General features: G+C 54.6%; 1 protein-coding gene across 4 annotated transcripts; it reads left to right on the forward strand.

Annotated features, from left to right (window-relative positions):
* Positions 1–7,306: 7,306 nt before the first annotated feature.
* ENGASE (endo-beta-N-acetylglucosaminidase) lies at positions 7,307–20,795 on the forward strand. Of its 4 annotated transcripts, XM_023211641.1 has the most exons (14): positions 7,307–7,453; positions 9,767–9,834; positions 10,001–10,202; positions 11,799–11,947; positions 12,525–12,682; positions 13,240–13,388; positions 14,164–14,329; positions 15,284–15,387; positions 15,748–15,856; positions 16,017–16,207; positions 16,794–16,942; positions 17,487–17,595; positions 17,871–17,985; positions 18,184–20,795. In XM_023211641.1, the coding sequence occupies exons 1-14, from the start codon at positions 7,335–7,337 to the stop codon at positions 18,598–18,600; spliced, it is 2,205 nt and encodes a 734-aa protein (XP_023067409.1). In that variant the 5' UTR covers positions 7,307–7,334; the 3' UTR covers positions 18,601–20,795. The 4 variants fall into 4 exon arrangements, with proteins under 4 accessions (XP_023067409.1, XP_023067407.1, XP_023067408.1 ...); XM_023211639.1 differs by having other exon boundaries at positions 17,871–20,795; XM_023211640.1 differs by having other exon boundaries at positions 17,490–17,595; positions 17,871–20,795.
* Positions 20,796–21,042: the final 247 nt, after the last annotated feature.

Here is a 21,042-nt window from a genome sequence, read left to right on the forward strand (position 1 = left end):
GAGATTACAGTGAGCTGAGATCTTGCCACTGCACTCCAGCCTGGGTGACAGAGCGAGACCCTGACAAAACAAAAACAAAAACAAACAACAACAACAAAACACACACACACACAAAACACCAACAAACAAACAAACAAGAAAAACCCAGAAAAAGAACAACAACATGAATCCAAAGAGCACGAAAATAGTAAAATCAGAAATTGGTGGAACAGAAAATAGAACAAAATAAAGAGCTTGTTTTTTGGACAGTCCTTCAGTGAAAAAGCATGAAGAAGAAAAGGAAGAAGACACAAATAAACACAGAGACGGCACAACCAAGAGACAAAAGAAGATGATTAGGAACAACTTAATACCCCAAATTTGAAAACCTTGATGAAATGGACTCTTTTCTAGGAAAACAGTAACCAGCAAAATTGGCCCAGAAAGAAAGGAAAGTCTGAGTAGGTCAATAACCCAAAAGGAAGATTAACTATTAAAGACCTACTTCCCAAAAGGCATCTGAATTTGTAGATGTAAAAAGAAAAAGTAAACAAACACAATTAAGCTAGAGAATTATTAGCCCAAAATGCAGGGGAATATCTTTGTGAGCTTACAGCAGGACAGCTTTGCTAAACTGGGGAAAGCAGCAGTCACAGAGGATGATGTGAATACACCGGACCATACTGAAGTGTGAAATACCGATAGTGCCAGAGACTTTGAAAGAGTTCAAAGACAAGCAGCACGCAGATTCGCTCCCTTTATATACAGCAAAGGCAAAATATTAGTATCTGGCGTATGCAACACACCCCTATACACCAGTAAGAAAAAAACATAATTGAAATGAACAAAGGGCTTAATGGGATTGTCACAGAAGATGTAACACATATCCAAAGGGGTAATTGACATTACAAGCTGTGCAACTTGAAGTTTGTGTGTGTGTGTGTGTCGAGTTGTTTTTTTCTTTCCTTTTTTTTTTTTTTCTTTTTTTGAGACAGGGTCTCCCTCTGTTGCCCAGGCTGGAGTGCAGTGGCTGCAGTCTCGGCTCACTGCGGCCTTAACCTCCAGGGCTCAAGCAATCCTCCCACTTCAGCTTCCCAAGCAGCTGGGACTACAGGCGTATGTCACCATGCCATGTTGCCCAGGCTGGTCTCGAACTCCTGGTCTCAAGTGATTCACACACCTCGGCCTCCTAAAGTGCTGAGATTGCAGGAGTGAGCCTCTCATGCCTGACTGGTTCAGATTTTTTAAGAGACAGGACCTTGCTTGGTCACTCAGGCTGGAGTGCAGTGGTACGGTTATAGCTCACTGCAGCCTCTCGCCTGGTTCACGCTATCCTCTAACCTCAGCCCTTCCAGAGTAGCAGGGAATACAGGTGTGTGCCACAATGCCTGGCTAATTTTTAAATATTTTTGTAGAGTTGCAGGTGTCTCATTATACAGCCCAGGCTTGTTTCAAACTCCTGGACTCAAGCCATCCTTCCACCTTGGCCTCCCAAAGTGCTGGGATTGCAGGCGTGAACCACCGTGACTGGTACAACTTAAAGTTAAAACAACAATGAAACTCAATGTTCACACATCAGTTGAGAAAAAAAAAAAATCTTAAAGTTTGATAACATCACTGTTTGAGAGGGTTGCGGAGTAATACATACTCATCCAGTGCTGGGGAAAATGTCAATGGTGAAACCATTTTGAATGAAATTTGGTAGTGACTGTTATAACTGGAAGTGTGCATACTCTACTGTTAGTAACGCATGTTTTTACCTTAAAAAGAAAAAACATATATATGTATCCAAAAAGGTTTATACAAAGATACTCATTTTAACATAAAAAAATAGCAAATGTTTGCTATGTTGCTATTTAAGTATTCACTGAAATGATGGCATATTAAGTAGCAGTCAAAATGAACAAATTAAGAGTTATATAAATCAATATGGCTTGATTTAAAACATACTGCTAGGTGTGAAAAGCAAGATGCAGAATAACCTGTGCCATATGATACCATTTTTATAAAACATAAACAGCCCAATATAGTTCCAGGTACATACACATATTTTAAAGCGTGTAGGTTTTAAATATTTATAAATGTACAGAAAAATATTTTATTTATTTTTGAGACAGAGTCTCGCTCTGTCACCCAGGCTGGAGTACAGTGGCATGATCTCAGCTCACTGCAATCTCCGCTTCCTGGGTTCAAGTGATTCTCCTGCCTCAGCCTCCACAGTAGCTGGGATTATAGGTATGTGCTACCATGCCTGGCTAACTTTTTGTATTTGTAGTAGAGACAGGGTTTTGCCGTGTTCCTCAGGTCTCAAACTCCTGAGCTCAAGTGATTCGCCTGCCTCGGCCTCCCAAAGTGCTGGGATTACCGGTGTAAGCCACTGTGCCTGGCCCAGAAAAGTATTTTAAAACATCTGGAAAAATACAGGCCAAATTGCAGATATTGGTGGAACACTGAGGGGTGGACTATTGAGGGGGAAGTATGGAAAGCAAGAGGCTGATGGATGAAAGGGAGCATGAATTCCATCTGCAACACTTTGAAATTTTAAAAGGAGAAAATGAATGCCATGTGTCAAAAGACAAAATTATAACACATTTAGTTATAAATCGAATTGGCTTTTATTTGAGATTCATGAATCGGGGCAGCTTCCCTTCTACAACATGGAGTAAGAGCTTTCATTGGCCAGTGGCAGACAGCGGGTTTCGTGAGATGGGAACAAGGAAACAGAACCACAGGAAAAACGTCAGCTGGTTACCATTGTGTTTCTTTGGTAAAGGTTAAAGCAGAGCGGACTTCCTTATTACACTGACTTACATAGACTGGAATCTCCTGTTTTCAGGAAAAACTTGTCTGTTTGGGAACTATCTGCTTCCTCAAGGCTTCGGTTTCATGATACGTGGCGTTTAGCATGAGTGACTCCATCTTGGTTTGGTGTGGTCTGTTGGAGCCTAGTGCAGGAGCTCAGTCCAAAATAGTGGGCTCCCATAATTTTTGTTTAACAAATATTTGTGCAATTGCAATAATAATATGAGGGAAAATGACCAAGGCAGGCATCCCAGATAGTGTCACTGTATTATTGAGGAGTGAGTGTGTGTTCACAGATGGAGGTGTGCAGGCAGGCAGGACTTTTCAGTAGGTACCTGGGCGCAGCCTCCAGTGGGTATAAAGGTGAGTTGTGGGGCTGGAGCCAGGGGCCAGCCATAACCACAGCTTTCTTTCATTCATTAAGCCTTTACTGAGTAGCAAGGAGAAAGGGAGTGACAGTTGAAAAGTTCTTTTTCTTTCTTCCTTTTCTTTTCTTTTCTTTTTTTTTTTGAGACAGGATCTCAATCTGTTGCCTGGGCTGCAGTGCAGTGGCACAATCATGGTTCACTGCAGCCTCGATTCCCCAGGCTCAAGTGATCCTCCCACCTCGGCCTCCTGAGTAGCTAGGAGTACAGGTGCACACCACCATGCCAGGCTAATTTTTTTTTTTTTTTGAGACAGAGTCTTGCTCTGTCATCAGGCTGGAGTGCAGTGGCATGATCGCGGCTCACTGCAACCTCTGCCTCTTGGGTTCGGGTGAATCCCCTGCCTCAGCCTTCCAAGTAGTTGGGACTACGGTTGCATGCCACCATGCCTGGCTACTTTTTTGTATTTTAGTAGAGACAAGGTTTCACCATGTTGGCCAGGATGGTCTCAATCTCCTGACCTCAAGTGATCCGCCCACCTCTGCCTTCCAAAGTGCTAGGATTACAGGTGTGAGCCATTGTGCCTGGCCCAGGCTAATTTTTTGTATTTTTTGGAGAGATGGGATTTCTCCATGTTACCCAGCTGGTTTCCAAGTCTGCTCAAGCAATCAATTCTCTCACCTTGGCCTCCCAAAGTGCTGGAATTACAGGCGTAAGTCACCGCGTCCAGCCTTGAAAGTTTTACATGTGCTTTTTGTTTGTCCTCCAGCTGGTCTGAGACATGTATCTGAACGAAGGGCCAGTGAGATTTATTGCAGAAGGAATGCAGTGACAACGAACAAGGTAAGAAGATTTTGAATAACAAAAGAAGATACTAGCCTTGCAAGCAGGCTGCTGTTTTCAGAGGTTTGTCTAAATTCCAGGATTTACCCCACTCATCTTAGTTAGATTTAGCTACTGTAAAAACACCAAGATAGTACTGGCTTAAATAAGACAGAAGGATATTTCTTTCATTTAAGAGTCTGGGCTGGCCGGGAGTGGTGGCTCATGCCTGTAATCCCAGCACTTTGGGAGGCTGAGGTGGGCAGATCAGCCTGACGACAGAGCAAGACTCCATCTCAAAAAAAAAAAAAAAAAAAAAATTAGCTTGGCGTGGTGGTGGGTGCCTGTACTTACATCTATTCAGGAGGCTGAGGTGGGAGTTTGAGACCAGCCAGGCCAACATGGTGAAACCCTGTCTCCACTAAAAATACAAAAAATCAGCCAGGCGTGGTGGTGGGCACCTGTAATCCCAGGTACTTGGGAGGCTGAGGCAGGAGAATCACTTGAACCCAGGAGCTGGAGGTTGCAGTGTGCCAAGATCATGCCACTGAGCTCCAGCCTGGACGACAGAGTGAGACTCTGTCTCCAAAAAAAAAAGTCCAGACATAAGCAGCCCAGGGCAACACTGGTCTTGCTGCTGGGGATGTAGGCCCCTCCTACCCTTTCCACCAGTGACTTCCAGTTCCTGCCTTCACATCCTTGCACCCAGCTGGTGACCAACAGAAGCGAGGAAGGAAGGGTGGAGGGCATGCCCCCTTTGTTTTGCAGGCACAACCAAAATTGTACTTATCACTTTGTTTCTTGTTTCATAAACCACAACTTACTCGTAAGTACACGTGGCAAGTGTAAGTGCTGCCGCTGGAGAATATTGTCTTTATCTGGGTTACCATGTAGTCAGCAAAAACGTGGGTCTTCCTTTCCTAAAGGACAGGCTCGGAAGGAATATTGGGGACAATTAGTTCCTGCCACACTCTTCAGCATATCAGCAACCAACCCCGGGGGCCAGGTGGTGTCCACTCACCTGATTCTCATTTCTGGCTGCCCCGGAGGCCATGAGGGAGGAGGCAGAGGAAGGCAGAACAAGCAGGTGTGAATCTAGTTCTCTACTCTGGGTGCTCTGGGCATGGCTGAGGGGTGGCGAAGAGGCAAGCGCACGCACTGCGGCCCCACAGGCAACAGGAAGCTGACGGGATAGCATGGTCAGGCAGGGAGGCCCGAGGCTCAGCTGTCCCAAACCAACCAGGCTTCCTGCATGGGTGTGGGCAGAGCCCAGGACAGCTGAGAGCCTGCAGGGAGGTGTCAGAGGGGCCCCTGTAACAGGGCAGGTGGCTCTGCTGAGTCTGTAGTACAGATTCACAGGTAGGGATGCCAGATTTAGCAAATGCATAGACAGCATCCTAGTTCAGTTTGAATTTTAGATAAATATGCAATCACTTTTTAATATAAGCTTGTCCTATGTCCCATGTGTCATTTATTTGAAATTCAAATTTAACTGATTGCTCTGTATTTTATCTGGAAACCCTAGAAGGATAGGATTTAGAGGACCTACTCAGGCCTCAAATGGGTCCAGAGCCCCAGCGTGAGCCAATGGGACCTCAAGGCAGACAGGGCCCCTCCAGTCTTGGCCTGATGCCCAGAGAGACCACGAGCCACAGGGGCTAACAGGAGGCCACAAGATCTGAGTCTTCTCTGTCCTCAGGGGCATGCAGGGCAGCCTTCACCTTCTTGCTCTTCTAGACCAGGTGCCTACTCTTTGGAAAGGAGAGAAGAGAAGGGAGGTTTGGGCATATTTTCTCCCAGAGACTGAACATTACCCAGGGCTGTTCAAAGTATCGCTTAGAACTGTTCTAACCTGGGTAGGATAAAAGTTTATCTATATTTATTGCTAAGCTGGAGGTGAGGGCTTGGGAACACCCGGTTAGATGCACACCAAATCAAGACTGTCCACGTCTGGTGCACCCCTGAACACAGCAGGAGGGAGCCTGCTGATCCACTGCCCTCGCTCACTGCAAGCTTCCCAGGGCTGAAGCCCCAGAGAGGAGGCCTCTGCCATCTCTGTCCTCCCCATGGGTCAGCGTCTCCTGCTTCTGATGGGCCCATCCTTCTTGCCTAACTGGCTGGCCTGCACCATGGCCCATATTCAACAACCTTAGTCATAGCTCCCACCGTCGGCATTTATGGAAGCTTGGAGCCTCATAAAGTTCAAAGTCTGCAACAATAATAAAGGCCCAGTCAACTTGGCTTGGGCAGCAGCTGCAGCCCAGCAGTGGAAGCTCCTAATTGTGGAGGGGTGTTTGGGCCTGGAGGGAGGAGAGCCTTGCCTTGCCCTGTGGGGCCCAGCCTTGAGTTCTGGCTTCTCAGGATTCTGTTCTATCATGTTTTCTGTGAACTCCTTCTGTGCCTAAGACGCTGGGCAGTGCCACTCTTGCAGAGGTGCCACTCCACATCCTGCACGCTTAGGGGCAGAACAACTATTACCGTCGGGCACAGGCGTGGGGCCGTAGAAAGAAATCTGTGTTTCACTGGAAAACTATGCATCCTACATAGGACACCAGCTTCCATGTGGCTGGATATTAACCTACTAACCTTTCATCTTTTTTTTTTTTTTAGACGGAGCCTCCCTCTGTCACCCACTGAGGCTGGAGTGCAATGGCACCATCTCAGCTCATTGCAGGCTCTGCCTCCCGGGTTCCAGCTATTCTCCAGTCTCAGCCTCTTGGGTAGTTGGGATTACAGGCATGCACCACCACGGCCGGCTAATTTTTGTATTTTTAGTAGAGATGGGGTTTCACCATGTTGGCCAGGCTGGTCTCGAACTCCTGACTTCAGGTGATCCTCCTGCCTTGGCCTCCCAAAGTGCTGGGATCACAGACCGGAGCCACGGCACCCGGTCTGAAAATTATATTTTAATAGGGCTTAGCCGCATGAGTTAAAGTCTCATTTCCACCATTTGCTGACTTTGTGCCCTTTGGGAGATTGCTTAATCTCTCCGGGATACACCACAATTTGCTTGCAAAGGAGGCTGGTGAGGCTAAAAAGAGAACTCGCAGATTGGGGCCTTCGGAAGCCTTCTAGAGCCTTCTAGAACCGTGGACTCAAAGCCAATAATGGGCAACAGCAACAACGACGGCGACGAACCCCGGGCTCACAACTCGCCCAGGCCCCGCCCCTCACAGCCCCGCCCCGTCCTCGGCCCCGCCCCCGGCCTGTGGCCTCTACAAAGTCCCCGCCGGGGGGCGGCTGGCCGGAGTCCGCTCGGAGTCCCGTCCCAGTGCGGCGTCAGCGCTGCGCACTTCCCATTGGCCGAGCGCGGCGAGGGGGCGGGTCCGGGCCTGCGATTGGCTCTCGGCGGGCGCGGACGGTGTCATGGAGGCCGCGGCGGTGACGGTCACTCGGTCTGCTGCCCGGCGGCGGCGGGGGCGGCAGCTGCAGGAGGAGCAGGAGGAGCAGGAACCGCGGCCGCGGCGGCGGCGGCCGGGGAGGAGGTGGGGCTGTGGGGCCCGTGTGACCCCCGATCGGCGGGGCTGAGAGTCCGTGGCCCCGGGGCCCGAGTTTCCCCCGCGCGGGCGCGCCGAGGGGCGAGGGGCCGGCACCCGTGTCTGCTCCGTGCACAGCAGGGGACAGCGGGTGGCAGCGCCCCTCCGCCCGGGTCCGTCCGTCCGTCCCTCCCCGCGCCACTGCCTGGCAGCGGCCTCTGGCCCCGGTGCCTGACCTCCGCCCATCTCAGAAATGCGGGTGCAAACTCGAGTGGCCACGGGGCCCGGCGGGAATCCTGGGGCCCCGGCCAGACCCCTGCCTCCCACGTCGCTGGTCTATGCGGACGATCCCGGCGGCGGTGCTCATGGCTCAGTGGATGCCGGCTGGTGGAAGGGGTGGCCTTCCGCAGGGGTGACACTAGAACTGAGTCTTTGGGGAGGAGGAAGTCTTCAGTAGCTGGAGAATGGGGAGTAGGGTATCCAACTGGGGGGAACAGAAAGGGTCAAAGCACAGAGACAGAAAGGGACGAACATGCCCCTCTGGGCTGGGCTTCCTTCCTTTTGGGGGCACCTGCCCGCCCAGTAAACCTCCCCCTCGGTAGGTGTGGGGGGAAAAGTTAGAAACACAGACATGGCTTCCAGAAACAGCAGCGGTAGCTTTGTTTCTAAACCCAAAGCGGTGAGACTGCTGAGCTTTTCAGATCTCATGAGGATGGGATGGAGGCTGGCTGCTGGGAGAGTTATTTTGGGACAGGAGGAATGTGGAGATGGCTCTTTCCCTCCTAGTGGAGGAATGACAGGTGACAAAGGTGACCTGGTGTGGGATTGTTCTGAGAAGGCCTGGGAGGGGCGGCTGAAGTATAATAAGGACATCAACAAGGGAGGGGGCTTGGGAAAAGGAAGGTGGAGAGGAACTTCTGGGCATCTCTGCTTGAATCTGTCCCCCACCCCTGCAGTTCTCAGGGTCTCCCAGTGTCATTCTGGAGGCCCTGGGTCAGTGTTTGGTGGTGGCAGATGCTACCGAGGACTCTTTGCAACAGGCCTCTGAATGGCAGTGGGGTGATGGCAGATGACAGCTCAGTGAGCAAAGAAGTGGCCTTGGGCGTTGGTAGATTTAGAGAATCTCAACGCTGGTGCTGTGGCCCATAAATAGCCACTGCAGTGTCTTCTTACTGCTCTTAAAATAATAATAAGTTTTTAGGTCAGGCATGGTGGCTCATGCCTATAATCGCAGCACTTGGGAGGCTGACGCAGGTGTTCACCTCAGTTCAGGATTTTGAGAACAGCCTGGCCAACATGGTGAAACTCAGTCTCTACTAAAAGTACAAAATTAGGCGTGGTGGCAGACACCTGTAATCCCAGCTACTAGGGAGGCTGAGGCAGGAGACTCACTTGAACCTGGGAAGTGGAGGTTGCAGTGAGCCGAGATCTCACCACCTCACTCCAGCCTGGGTGACAGAGCAAGACTCTGTCTCAATCAATCAATTTTTAAAAGAAAGCGTGTATTTAGGAGCTTTCCGTGTTAATGTACCAAAGGAACTCTTTCCGCCTGTAGCATACATCCGTGAACAGCATGGAAGGCACTTAGGGAAGTGTGGCCTATAGAGAAAGCCTGGCCTCTGGTCTTAGGACCTGAAACTTTCTGGTACTTTTGGTATTTGGATATTGCCCCTTGGCCATAGAAAATCCTGGGGACCCTGTGAAGTATATATGTCTGGTCTTTGGAGTGTGGTATTCAGGTGGCTGCTTTAGAGGGTAAGGTTTATTCTGTTTTTTCGTTTTTTGTTTTTTTGAGATGGAGTCTCGTTCTGTTGCCCAAGTTGGAGTATAGTGGCGCAGTCCTGGCTCACTGCAGTCTTCGCCTCTTGGGTTCAAGTGATTCTCCCTGCCTCAACCTCCCAAGGTGCTGGGATTACAGGTGTGCGCCACCACGCCCAACTAATTTTTGTATTAGTAGAGATGGGGTTTTGCCATGTTGACCAGGCTGGTCTTGAACTCCTGACTTCAGGTGATCCTCCTGCCTTGGCTTTCCAAAGTGTTGGGATTACAGGTGTGAGCCACTGCCTCTGGCCTAGAGTAAGGTTTATTCTTAGGAGTAATCATTGGCACGTGTGTCCTTGCAGAAGCCAAGGCCTAGTTGCTAATACAGGTAACCTTAGGACTATCACTTCCTTGCTTTATACAATGTTTCTATAGTTAATATTAACGTAAGGCAGAGAATGTCTGTCCCTCCGTGTTTAGATGAAACTGGTCCATTTGCTTCTAAGTGTTCTTGCCTATTTATGTTTTTATTTATAAATGTACAACTCCTTCTTTGCTTAGGATCAAAGATGATGAAGAAGAGACAGTCTTTCGAGAGGTGGTCAGTTTTTCCCCGGACCCCCTGCCAGGTGAGGAGACAGAGGCTCTGAATACTGACTCCACCTTCACGCCTGGGGCTTTGGGGCAGGTCAGCCCCCACTCCCTCTCATGTTCTTTCTCTGTTATTGTCAAAACATTTCGATTAATCCTATAATAATTTCCATTAATTGCTCAATGTTTCTGTCCTCGGACCAGTTAGATATTATGACAAGGACACCACCAAACCTGTCAGCTTTTACTTGTCTTCGCTGGAGGAACTCTTGGCGTGGACACCCCGCATGGAGGATGGCTTTAACGTGGCCCTGGAGCCCCTGGCGTGTCGCCAGCCCCCTCTGAGCAGCCAGAGGCCCCGGACTTTGTTGTGTCATGACATGATGGGGGGGTATCTGGACGACAGGTGAGGACCTGGCCTTACATTGATTGTTTTTCTTTGCTGGGGTAGGGGCTAGAGGGGCAGGAGAGAGTGCTATGTGTAGAAAGAGCACTGGGCGAGGAGTCAGGAGACGGGCATTGGAGGGACTGCACTAACTGCGAGAGGAAGGCAGGTTCCAGTGTTTCATCCATAAAAAGGGAAGATTGGGCTGGGCTCGGCCCAGCACTTTGGGAGGTCAAGGCAGGGGGATCACCTGAGGTCAGGAGTTTGAGACCAGCCTGGCCAACATGGCGAAACTGCCCCTACTAAAAATAGAAAAATTAGCCAGGCATGGTGGTAGATGCCTGTCATCCCAGCTACTTAGGGGGTTAATGCAGGAGAATTGCTTGAACCAGGGAGGCAGAGATTGCAGTGAGCCAAGATTGCGCCCCTACACTCCAGCCTGGGCAACAGAGTGAGACTCTGTCTCAAAAAAAAAAAAAAAAAAAAAAAAAAGGAAGATTGGATTAGGCAGTGTCTTATGTCCCTTTCAGCTGTAGAATCATTTGACTCCTTGAACCTCCTCAACTTGGAGGCTGGTAGATGGGACAGGGCATGGCAGGCAGGGGGTCCTCTTCAGCTGCCTGCCCCCAGCCTCACCCCCTCACTTGGTTTTTTTGTTCGTCACCTTCTTCCCTTAAGCTCTGATCCTGTTCTGGGTCACTGGGTTCTGGCTTTGATGCACAGAGACGTTACACGCCCCACCCACCCCAGCTGCCGATGTCCCATCCAAAGCTGCCTTGGAGTCCACGTGGCGCTTTTAAATGTCCACAAAACACTCTTGGACCCTGTGACTGATGGGAAGGCTTGAGTCAGAGCCAACCATCAAGGTAGAGACAGAGGCAGGCGATGAAACCTTGGGCACAGCTCACACGGCTGCCAGCCCCAACCGTCGAGTTCCAGGAGACTGTCCTGAGGGACTGCCTCCCCCTCCACATAGAGCGGGAGGCCGGAGACGGGACTTCGACATGAGCCTTCCTACTTCCCCTCCTTTCTCTCCTTTGTTCATCCGCTCACAGGGATTCGCAGTGCTCGGTCCATTAGGTGCAATGGCAAATGCCTGATGCCCCAGTCAGAACGCTCTGCCTGTGGCTGCAGGAGCGGCAGCTGGTTCCTGCCTGTCCCTGCCTGCACCTGGCCTGGACACAGCAGGCTTCCAGGGAGTCTTGACTGAATGGAACTAAAGAGAAATCTCTGGGGACACCCTTCGGTCTCTGTGTCCTTATTCTGCTTCCTGAGACCCGACTCTGTTTCTTTTTTTCTGTATTTTGAGACAGGGTCTTCCTCTGTCACCCAGGCTGGAGTGCAGTGGTGCAATCTGGGCTCACTCCAGCCTTGACCTCCCAGGCTCAAGCGATCCTCCCACTTCAGCCCCCCAAGTAGCTGGGACTACAGGTGCGCACCACCACACCTGGCTCAGTTTTCCAGTTTTTGGGGGGAGAGGCGGGGTTTTGCCATGTTGCCCAGGCTGGTCTTAAACTCCTGGGCTTGAGTGATCCACCTGCCTTGGCCTCCCAAAGTGCTGGGAATAAAGGCATGAGTGAGCTGCCATGGCCAGCCCTGTTCTGTTTCTTTTCCCAGGTTCATTCAGGGCTCGGTGGTGCAGACTCCCTACGCTTTCTACCACTGGCAGTGCATCGACGTCTTTGTGTACTTCAGCCACCACAGCGTCACCATCCCCCCGGTGGGCTGGACCAACGCTGCGCACAGGCATGGGGTCTGTGTGCTGGGTAAGAGCCAAGGACTCACCTCTGTGTCAGCCAGACTGCTCAGCTCACCAGCCAGGGGACCCCGTGATGAGGAGGCGCGGGCTTTGCCTGCTTCTCAGTGCACAGAGCCCCTTGCTGGGGGCCGCCTCGTTGGGTCAGGACAGGCATCTGCAGGATTTTTCTGGAAAGGACAGACAGTATTTTCAGCGTTTCAGACCAGTGAGTCACTGTGGTGATGACTGGAGTGACAGCAGGTAAACAAATAGGCAGGGCCGTGTTCCAGTAAAATTGCATTTACAAACACAGGTAGTAGCGGGCATTGGCCCGAGGGCCACAGTTCGCCGATTCCTGGGTCAGAACAGCGCTGCTCAGGCTTCAGCCTCAATCCCAGTCGTTGATGGGCTTCCATCACCAGGATTGCTGGTCCCCGTCTGCAGAGTGTCTGATTCACGGGATATGTGGATCTATGGGGATTTTAATGTCTACCAAGTGGTCGGGTGATACTGAGGCTGCTGGTTCCAGAACCTCACTTTGAAAAGCAGCAGGTCGAGGGAAGGTGATTCCCGTGGCCGAGCTTGTTTCTCTCCTGTCCTCACAGGGACTTTCATCACGGAATGGAATGAAGGGGGAAGGCTCTGTGAAGCCTTCCTGGCCGGGGACGAGCATTCATACCAGGCAGTGGCCGACAGGCTGGTCCAGATCGCGCAGTTTTTTCGTTTCGATGGCTGGCTGATCAACATCGAGAACTCTCTGAGTGTGAGTGCCCAGCCCTCACCCACCTCCCCGCCCCTTGCCATGTTGCCACCCACCTCCACCTCTCTCCTTCCTTGGCCTCACCTCGCCCCACAGCTGGGCTGCAGGTTGCAGCAGTAAGAGCCATTTCTCGCCTCCCAGGCAGTGCCAACTCTGAAATCTTAGTTACTCGCAGTGGGACGGAATCTCCTCCGACTGTTTCCAGCAAGCGTGCTTGGCCGGCTCTCACATTCCCGCCCCGTCTGTGAGCCCGCCTTTCCTTTTCCACGCTCTGCTCTGGGCTGGGTGTTTGGCTTCCTTCTCAGGGCACCCTCCCCTTTCGGTGCGCTCTGTCTTTTCCTGACTGCTGCGTTCGTGTCCTTCCTGCCACAGGAAGAAAGGACAGTCGTCTGTTTGGCTGGACTCCACTTTCGGGGCTGTGGCGGGGAGGGCCTTTCAGAACTGCAGCTTCACCTGTGGATCTGTTTGCTCTGCGTCCCGCTGTCTGTCAGCGCCGGATACTTCTCATGATAGACGGATCTGGGGCTCCCCGAGGCTCTCACCTCGTTCATCTCTTTCAGCTGGCCGCCGTGGGGAACACGCCTCCTTTCCTACGGTACCTGACCACACAGCTGCACCGGCAGGTCCCGGGGGGCCTGGTGCTCTGGTATGACAGTGTGGTGCAGAGTGGGCAGCTCAAATGGCAAGACGAACTCAACCAGCACAACAGGTGAGCCTGCAGACGGGCGCCATGAGGGGGCGGGTGCTGCGAGGGGCGAGTGCCGCAAGGGGCGGGCGCAGTCTCCCTCATGAAGTCAGTGCATATGTGACTGCATTGGGTAAAAAGAGGGAGAAGATAGGCCAGATGTGGTGGCCTATCCAGCACTTTGGGAGGCCGAGGCGGACGGTTCACGAGGTCAGGAGATCAAGACCATCCTGGCTAACACAGTGAAACCCCATCTCTACTAAAAATACAAAAAATTAGCTGGGCATGGTGGCGGGCGCCTGTAGTCCCAGCTACTCGGGAGGCTGAAGCAGGAGTATGGCATGAACCTGGGAGATGGAGCTTGCAGTGAGCCAAGATCGTGCCACTGCGCTCCAGCCTGAGCGACAGAGCAAGGCTCCGTCTCAAAAAGGCAAAGAGTTCTCTTAACATCCTGAGCCTCAGCAGACACCATGGATGCTGGGCGAGGGTTTCAGGTCACCACCTGGGGTTGCTTCCTGCCCCTGGGGAACAGGCCATGTCCTAGGTCCTGGAGGCAGCTCCCAGCCCGTGAGTCATAGGTGCCTCTGAGTTCTAGGAGGGCAGAGGCTGAGACGGTGCAGGTGGAGGGCGTGGCCCTATCCCTCCGGGCTCTAGGAGGGAAAGCCTGCTGTGGGTGGGGTGGGGCGGCCCCCCGTCCCTCTGAGTATTAGGAGGGGAAGGGCTGAGACTGCGGGGTTGGCGGGGGACGGCCCCATCCTTCTCGGCCTGGGCCTCACAGCAGGTCCTTGTTGCTTCTCAGGGTCTTCTTTGATTCCTGCGACGGCTTCTTCACCAACTATAACTGGCGGGAGGAGCACTTGGAGCGGATGCTGGGGCAGGCTGGGGAGCGCCGGGCGGATGTGTACGTGGGCGTGGATGTGTTTGCTCGGGGGAACGTGGTCGGAGGCCGATTCGACACAGACAAGGTGGGTGGTGGTTTTCGCCCAAGGGCCAGTGGCCCAGTGCCTCCCCTGGGACCTCATTTCCTCATGGACCTTCCATTCCCCTCTGCACCTCAAAGGAACGACAGCAGCTGTTCTTCCCAGAGTGGGTACCCCGTGGCACTGAGAAACAGGGTGTCCTGCCCGGGCCAAGCCGTGTCCCCCCGAAACCCCTTTCCCGGCTATTTCTACAATCGGATAATGTTTTTTTGTGTGGGTGTTACCAGACAGAGGCGTGCTGTTCCCCCGCCGTCTGGTCCTCGGCGGGCCTAGGCCTCCTGTCCCAGCTGCGTTCCTTGACCTTCCCCCCAAGGGAAGCCTGCGCAGACGCAGAGGGGCCTGCAGTGCCTCTCACAGAGGCTCGGGGATGAGGAAGGGGGACGCGCCCAGGATTTGGGGAGTGGCAGGAGTCATGGCAAGGGAGCATTTTTTGGCAAGACAGGTCATACCAGCGCGGAGGAAGGAGCAGGACTGGGCCGGTGTCCCTGGCGTGGGATGCACGCCTCTGGCGTGCTTCTGGCTTGTCAGCCCTGCCCCTTCCCAGAGCCCCAGGGATGTTCTCAGCCCTTAATTTAGCTTTAAATGAGTAAATTAATCTGATAACTAAAGGGTCTCTTTACTGCCCATGATTTTGATAATCGAATGAGGTGTGCCAGAGGACGATGGGACCGCGCGGCCACAGCCAGTTGGCGCCCAGCTCCTGCCCCCGCCCTTGCAGCATCGCTGACCGCCTCTCTGGCGCCCACTTCTGGTCGGCCTGTGGAATGACGGGGGTGATGCGCAGCAGCCCCCAGGTGCAGCTAGGAGGGAGGGGTTGGACAGCTTCCCCCTCCTGTTTCCGAGCTGTCCTGAGAGCCCCCACCCCACATCACTGGTGTCCAGGAGCCTGGCTGGACTCTGTGGTCCTGATGTGCCCAGCGTCCCCCTCTGTCTCCTCAGTCGTTGGAGCTGATCCGAAAGCATGGGTTCTCCGTGGCTCTGTTTGCCCCCGGCTGGGTGTACGAGTGTCTGGAGAAGAAGGATTTCTTCCAGAACCAGGACAAGTGAGTCCCGCCATCCTGGGGGCTTAGTGCAGGCTGATGGGAGGGAGCCGTTTCTGGTTTCTCTGATAGGACACGTTTGTGCTCTTTAGTGACCCTTCCTAAGGGGGGCGGTGGTTAAGGGAGGATGATGGGGGAAGAAACCAGCATGCTGGCTGCTTCTAGGCAGGGACCAAACCCCGCGACTGCTTCCTGCAGACTTCTGTTTGCAGCATATCCGTAGCCAGGGAGGCTGCAGTCCTCCCAGAAGTCCTGTCTTGGAGGGTGCAGGACGGCCTCGAGTTTCCACCAGCAAGTTTGAGGGACACTGAGAGGCTCCCTCCCTTTCTCCAGACCGAGCTGTTACCCCCATGTCTCTGGCAGGTTCTGGGGCCGGCTGGAGCGCTATCTGCCCACACATAGCATCTGCTCCTTGCCTTTCGTCACGTCCTTCTGCCTGGGCATGGGTGCACGGAGGGTCTGCTACGGCCAGGTGGGTGGGCGTCTTCCCTCCGTGTCCGTTCTCTGGCCTCAGCTGTGGGAGGAGCCTGGGACTTGCCAGCAGGCACAGTGGTGGTCTTGCCCTTCCCTTCTGCTCCGGGCACACTTGCTCTGTTGGCCTCTGCTGAGTGCCCCTGTTCTGCCCTTTTCAGGAGGAGGCAGTGGGGCCCTGGTACCACCTGAGTGCCCAGGAGATCCAGCCCTTGTTTGGGGAACACAGGCTGGGAGAGGATGGCCGGGGCTGGGTGAAGACGCACTGCTGCCTGGAGGATGCCTGGCACGGAGGCAGCTCCCTGCTCGTCCGGGGTGTGATCCCACCGGAGGTTGGAAATGTGGCCGTGAGGTGGGTGAGTGATGGGGGACGGTGGGTCCACCAGCTTCTCCCATCACACGTGGTGGCCGTGGAACTGGACAGATGGGGCAGTGGAGGCCAGAATGAGGACAGAGGACAGACCCAGATTGGTTTTTTAAAATTGTGGTAAAAAATGCATTAACGTGAAATTGACCATCTTGACCATGTTGAAGTGAACAGTGCAGGGGTGTTATTCTGCGTACGTTGCTACGTGACAGATCCCTAGAACTGTGTCATCTCGGAGGACTCGACTCTCCCCATTGCACGTTAGGCCCCCCATCCTCCCCCAGCCTCCCAAAGCCACCCCTTTATTCTGCATTTGTGAGTTTGGATACTTTAGATGCCCCATATGAGGGAATCCCATATGGTATTTCAGAACTGAGATGTTTCAGCCCACAAAAGAATCTGGCCTTGGGGTAGGGCTTGTCCCCTGGCCCTGGACAGGAGCATGATGTGGGAGTGTTTGGCACCCACGTCCTCTGTTCCTGGAGGGAGGGGCTGGCGGACGCAATTTGGAGCTGGGTTCGATTTCTCAGTGGTCTCTCTGTGGCACTCACCACAGGACCCTCCTCCCCAGGTTATTTTCCCTGCAGGCCCCAGTGCCACCCAAGATTTTCCTGTCCATGGTGTATAAGCTTGAGGGGCCCACGGACGTCACGGTTGCTTTAGAGCTAACCACAGGGGATGCCAGCAGCTGCCACATTGGTGGCATCTCAGTGTTGAACGGTGAGGCAATGGGGCCCAGGCCTGCCTCTGCCCGGCGGGGAGAGCTCAGCGGAGAGAAGTGTGGAGAGGCTCCTGGGGTGTGGGGAGGAGCTGGTGTGGACAGTGCGGGGTAAATCCCACCTTTGCTGGAGTCAGGGCAGCTTGTGGTTGAGGCCTGGACAGGGAGGATTCACTTCTCAGCCACACCCTCTGCCCTGTGGCCTCGTCGGCAGCTGAGGCTCCTGTGCAGGGTGGACGTGGGCCCCTTCCAGAGACCTGAGCTGCACACAGGCTTGCTGCTGGCCATGGCGAGGAGAGGGGCGAGTACACGGGGAGGGGGAGACAGCGGGCTGGAAGACGCCGGGATGAGTGAGAGCGTGGCTGGCCGCAGACGTGCGTTTCAGTCACCGAGCTCCTCTGGAGTCCTTCCTGGTGGCTTCTCCGGACCTGTGAGCCTCTGGCCTAACCTGGCGGTCTTCTCTGCACTCCTGGGGCTCCCTTGGCGTCCTTCTCAGTGCCTTTTCCTTTGAGATTCTCCCTTTGCAAGTCCCGTGTCTGTCTCCAGCAGAAACAAGCTCAAGACACAGCCTCCGACCCCTCCGGGTGCCCCCTACAAAGCTGGCCAGATGGGTGGGCCGCTGTGGCCGGCAGCTGAGCAGGGGCTGGGTCCAGCAGTAAGTCCCTCTCCTTCCTCACGTCCCTCTCCCCACTCAAGTCTCTGTTGGGAAACCCCAGAGCTGGAGGGATGGAGGGGCCCTGGGCTGGTCTCCAGGTTTTGGGCAGCTCTGAGACGGAAGCCCAGGACAGCTGCTGGGAGCCCTGCGGTCAGCCTAGGGTCCCCACCGACCCTGGGACGGATCTCCCTTCTGCTGTGGCTTGGGGCCTCTGGACAGCTCACCCTGGAGCCGCTGGGCTGAGCCCGGCCTGTGATCAGCCCTTTCGCCCGCAGCTGCTACGAGGTGAGCCTGCGTGGGTGCCTGCTGCTAGACCTCCTCGTTTGCTTCTCACGGCCGCCAGGTAGTCGGGAGGAGGAGAGCTTCACCTGTCGGCTTGGAGAGATCCAGGTAATGCTTCCCAGAGGGGCTCAGGCTGGGCTGGCCGTTTGTCCAGCTGGAGTGGGGGTGGAGGCTACCCCAGGCCGCTCCCTTCTCAGGTTCTGTGGGGAACTGGGGTGGAGGAGTCAGGGAGGGGAAATGTGTGGGTGGGCGCGCCCTCTCCCTGCCCCTGGGCGTCCGACCGTGCTGAGCCTTCTCCCCTGCCAGGTGGTGGACGCTGCCAGCCTGCTGGCCCCTCTGCCCCAGGTGGAGACCGTCACCATCTCTCAGGTCCACTGGCAGCCGGCCACCTCTGAGCGGGAGGGGCCCCCTGCTCTGCTCCAGCTCAGCTGCACCCTGCACTGGTCCTTCCTCCTCTCACAAGTCCGTTGCTTCCGAATCCACTACTGGGGAGGGACGAGTGATGGCTCTCCGGGCAGGGAGCTGCCGAGGCCAGAGATGCCCACGTTCCTGGGGTTGGCTTTTGCCACCCAGTACCGGATAGTGGACCTGCTGGTGGAAGCCGCCGAGCCTGGTCAGGATCGTCGCGTGGAGTTTCTGGTGGAGCCTGTCCCGAAGGAAGGGTTCCGGGTACCTCAGGCCGAGTGGGGCAGGGCGGCTCTGCTTTATTCAGCCCCCGCATGAGTGGATGCTAAAGCCGGGTGGTCTCCTGGCCTCTGGGTGAGGCCTCTTCCCGGCTCTCTGCTCCTGGCCTGCACTGGACCTGCTAAGTGCCAGCAGTGGCGGCGAGACCCCGGTCCTGGGGCTAGGGCGGAAGACCCCTGGCTGAATGCTGTGGTTTTCTGGCCGGGGGCGGTGGAAACAGGAAACCAAGCAGTGGGATCGCAGCGTTGGTTACTGCGAGGCGAGTGGCGGGCCCTCTTTTTCTGCCTTGTCTCTCCCCACGGTACATGGTTCCCAGGTGAAAATGAAAGGAGGGAAAGAAGTTGAGAAGAGAAAATTCCATAAAGAGTATTTCCTAACAGGCTGCAAGATGCTGATGCTGAGAATGACATTTTCTTTCCTGCAGATGAAACTATTAGAAAGGCTCTTAGATTGTGGCAGGTAGGCTTTGGAGCAGGCCCCAAGACATTTCTGAGGATGCGGACGAGCTACAGCAGCTCCTGGGGTGGGGCTGCCTGCGGGATGGCGGGAGAGGATGCCCCGGAGAACCCTCCCCGCGGTGGGAAGGGCCCCCTTCCCTGAGGATTGGGCATTCTGGGCCAGCTGGCGCCAGCTTCGTGCCTCCACGTGGGCCAGCCCCAGCTGCTGCGTGTTTCCTGGTGTTGGCAATTTACTGCGCTGCTGCGTGTGAGGTCATCTCCAGAGCATTTTCAGCAGCCCCTGGCTCTGCTGCGTTTTTTCCGGGCTGTGGGCGTGCGGGGAAGTGGCTCTGAGGCAGTCTGCGCTGTGGCCCTTCCTCTGCCCAGCGAGAGGCTGTGGGCTCTGGACAAGCTGCCCTTCAGGCTCGGGTAGCAGGTCAGTCCAGGCAGGAAGCAGTACCTGCCCCCCACGCCAGCCCAGCCCCAGCCTGCGTGCAGGAGCTGCAGGACCCGTGGGGGCTTTTCCAACTACTCTGTTCCTTCACGTCCTCCCTTCTCAGCCTCGTCCAAGCACCGGGGAGACCTCCAGGCTTACCCCTTGAGCAGGAGTCAGCAGGTGCGTGGGGGATTGAGGGAGGTAGGGTCTTCACCACAGGCCCCTTCTTCTGTCTTTCCTGCTCTTTCTGCTCGCCGTCTCCTCCCCTCTGCCCAGGCCTCTGCAGCTGCACAGCCTCTGCTATGCCTCGGCTGCCTGGGAGGCTTCCTGGTGTGGTGTCTGGACCCCACAGCCTTGGGTCATACTGCAGCTGGTCTAGGTGGGGTCTGTTGTGGTCCTCCCACGGTGTCAATGGCCTGAGGTTCCTTGCTTTTGGGGCGTCTCTCACCCCCAGGCCACATAGGGCCAGTGGTGGGGGTTCCCTTGATGTTGGGCAGTGCTGAGGGCTGGGATGCTCTGTGACCCCAGCTGGAGCCCACACCTAAGGGCTGGCAGCCACATCATTTCACCCTGCAGTGAGGGAAGAGGCCACCAGGTGGCAGCGTAGCCACACCCGTTCCCATGTCCGGAGGAGGGCAAGGCTGGGTGCTCAGCAGCCGCTCTGAGCTGAGGCTCCTTCCAGGGGCTGAAATCCACCTTTCTCCATCTTCCCTGCCTGCCTGGGTACTCATGCCAAGTAGGGAGTCCTGGGATTAGGAGTTCTATGCTCTTGCCTAATTAGGAACATTCTTTCCTGTCTCATGTGAGTTTGCCAAGGATATGGGGCAGGAGGCTTCCTCTGCTGACCCCCCGGCAGCCTGGAGCCACCCCGGGGACTGTCCTGGGTGGAGGGCAGGTGAACACAAGCTGCTGCCGCCTGGAGCCACTCACTCGACTTTTTTCAGCTGTGACCATTCCCGGGAGTTCTTTAAGCCTTTCTCTCTCATTTGGAACTAGGGGGAACCAGGAAGGGGCTCCTGGCCCGTGTCCTCTGCAATGAGGGTTGTGGGGGGGTGCAGCATCCATGCCTTGGCGCTCGTCTTTCATGAAGTCTATTTTTTAAGTGCTGGCTCCCCCGAATATTTTATGCAGAGGAGGGAAAATTTATAGTGGCAATTATTTTCTCACAGTCTGGTGAGCAGGCAATTAGGAGGAAGGGGGCCTAGCAGAGCGTGGCGTGTGGCAGAATCGCACCGCCCCGGCTCCCCAGCCCCACCGCCGTGCAGGGCTCGCATGCGGGAAAATTAATATGCCAGCGCTTAGGCCTGTGCCCCTCTGCTGGGTTTAACTGCTCTGAAATAAATGGTCTGACATTGTGAAAAGTGCCGTCGAGTCCTGGTGTGGTGGAGCACAGGCAGCACCAGCCCAGCGCTGGATGCTGGCTCCCTGTGCAGCCCTGGCTCCAGCCCCAGGCGTCTGAGCTCTGGGTTCAGGTTCTGCCACTCATCTTCCCGTCCCCTCCTCAGCTGACCCTTTGCAGCTGTGCTTTAGCTCCTGGCCACCTTCCAGGAGGGGTGACAGGCTGGCGAAGTGGGTTTACCTTGAAGCAACATGGCTCCTCACGGTCCC

Source organism: Piliocolobus tephrosceles, chromosome 16 (assembly GCF_002776525.5).
Source record: "Piliocolobus tephrosceles isolate RC106 chromosome 16, ASM277652v3, whole genome shotgun sequence".
NCBI lineage: Eukaryota > Metazoa > Chordata > Mammalia > Primates > Cercopithecidae > Piliocolobus > Piliocolobus tephrosceles.

Excerpts from the sequence above, each read along its gene's own strand:
- ENGASE (XM_023211639.1), top strand. The coding sequence starts at position 7,335 with ATGGAGGCCGCGGCGGTGACGGTCACTCGGTCTGCTGCCCGGCGGCGG. Across the intron at positions 14,330-15,283 it reads GCCGATTCGACACAGACAAG|TCGTTGGAGCTGATCCGAAA; the intron begins GTGGGTGGTGGT and ends CTGTCTCCTCAG. Across the intron at positions 15,388-15,747 it reads TTCTTCCAGAACCAGGACAA|GTTCTGGGGCCGGCTGGAGC; the intron begins GTGAGTCCCGCC and ends TGTCTCTGGCAG.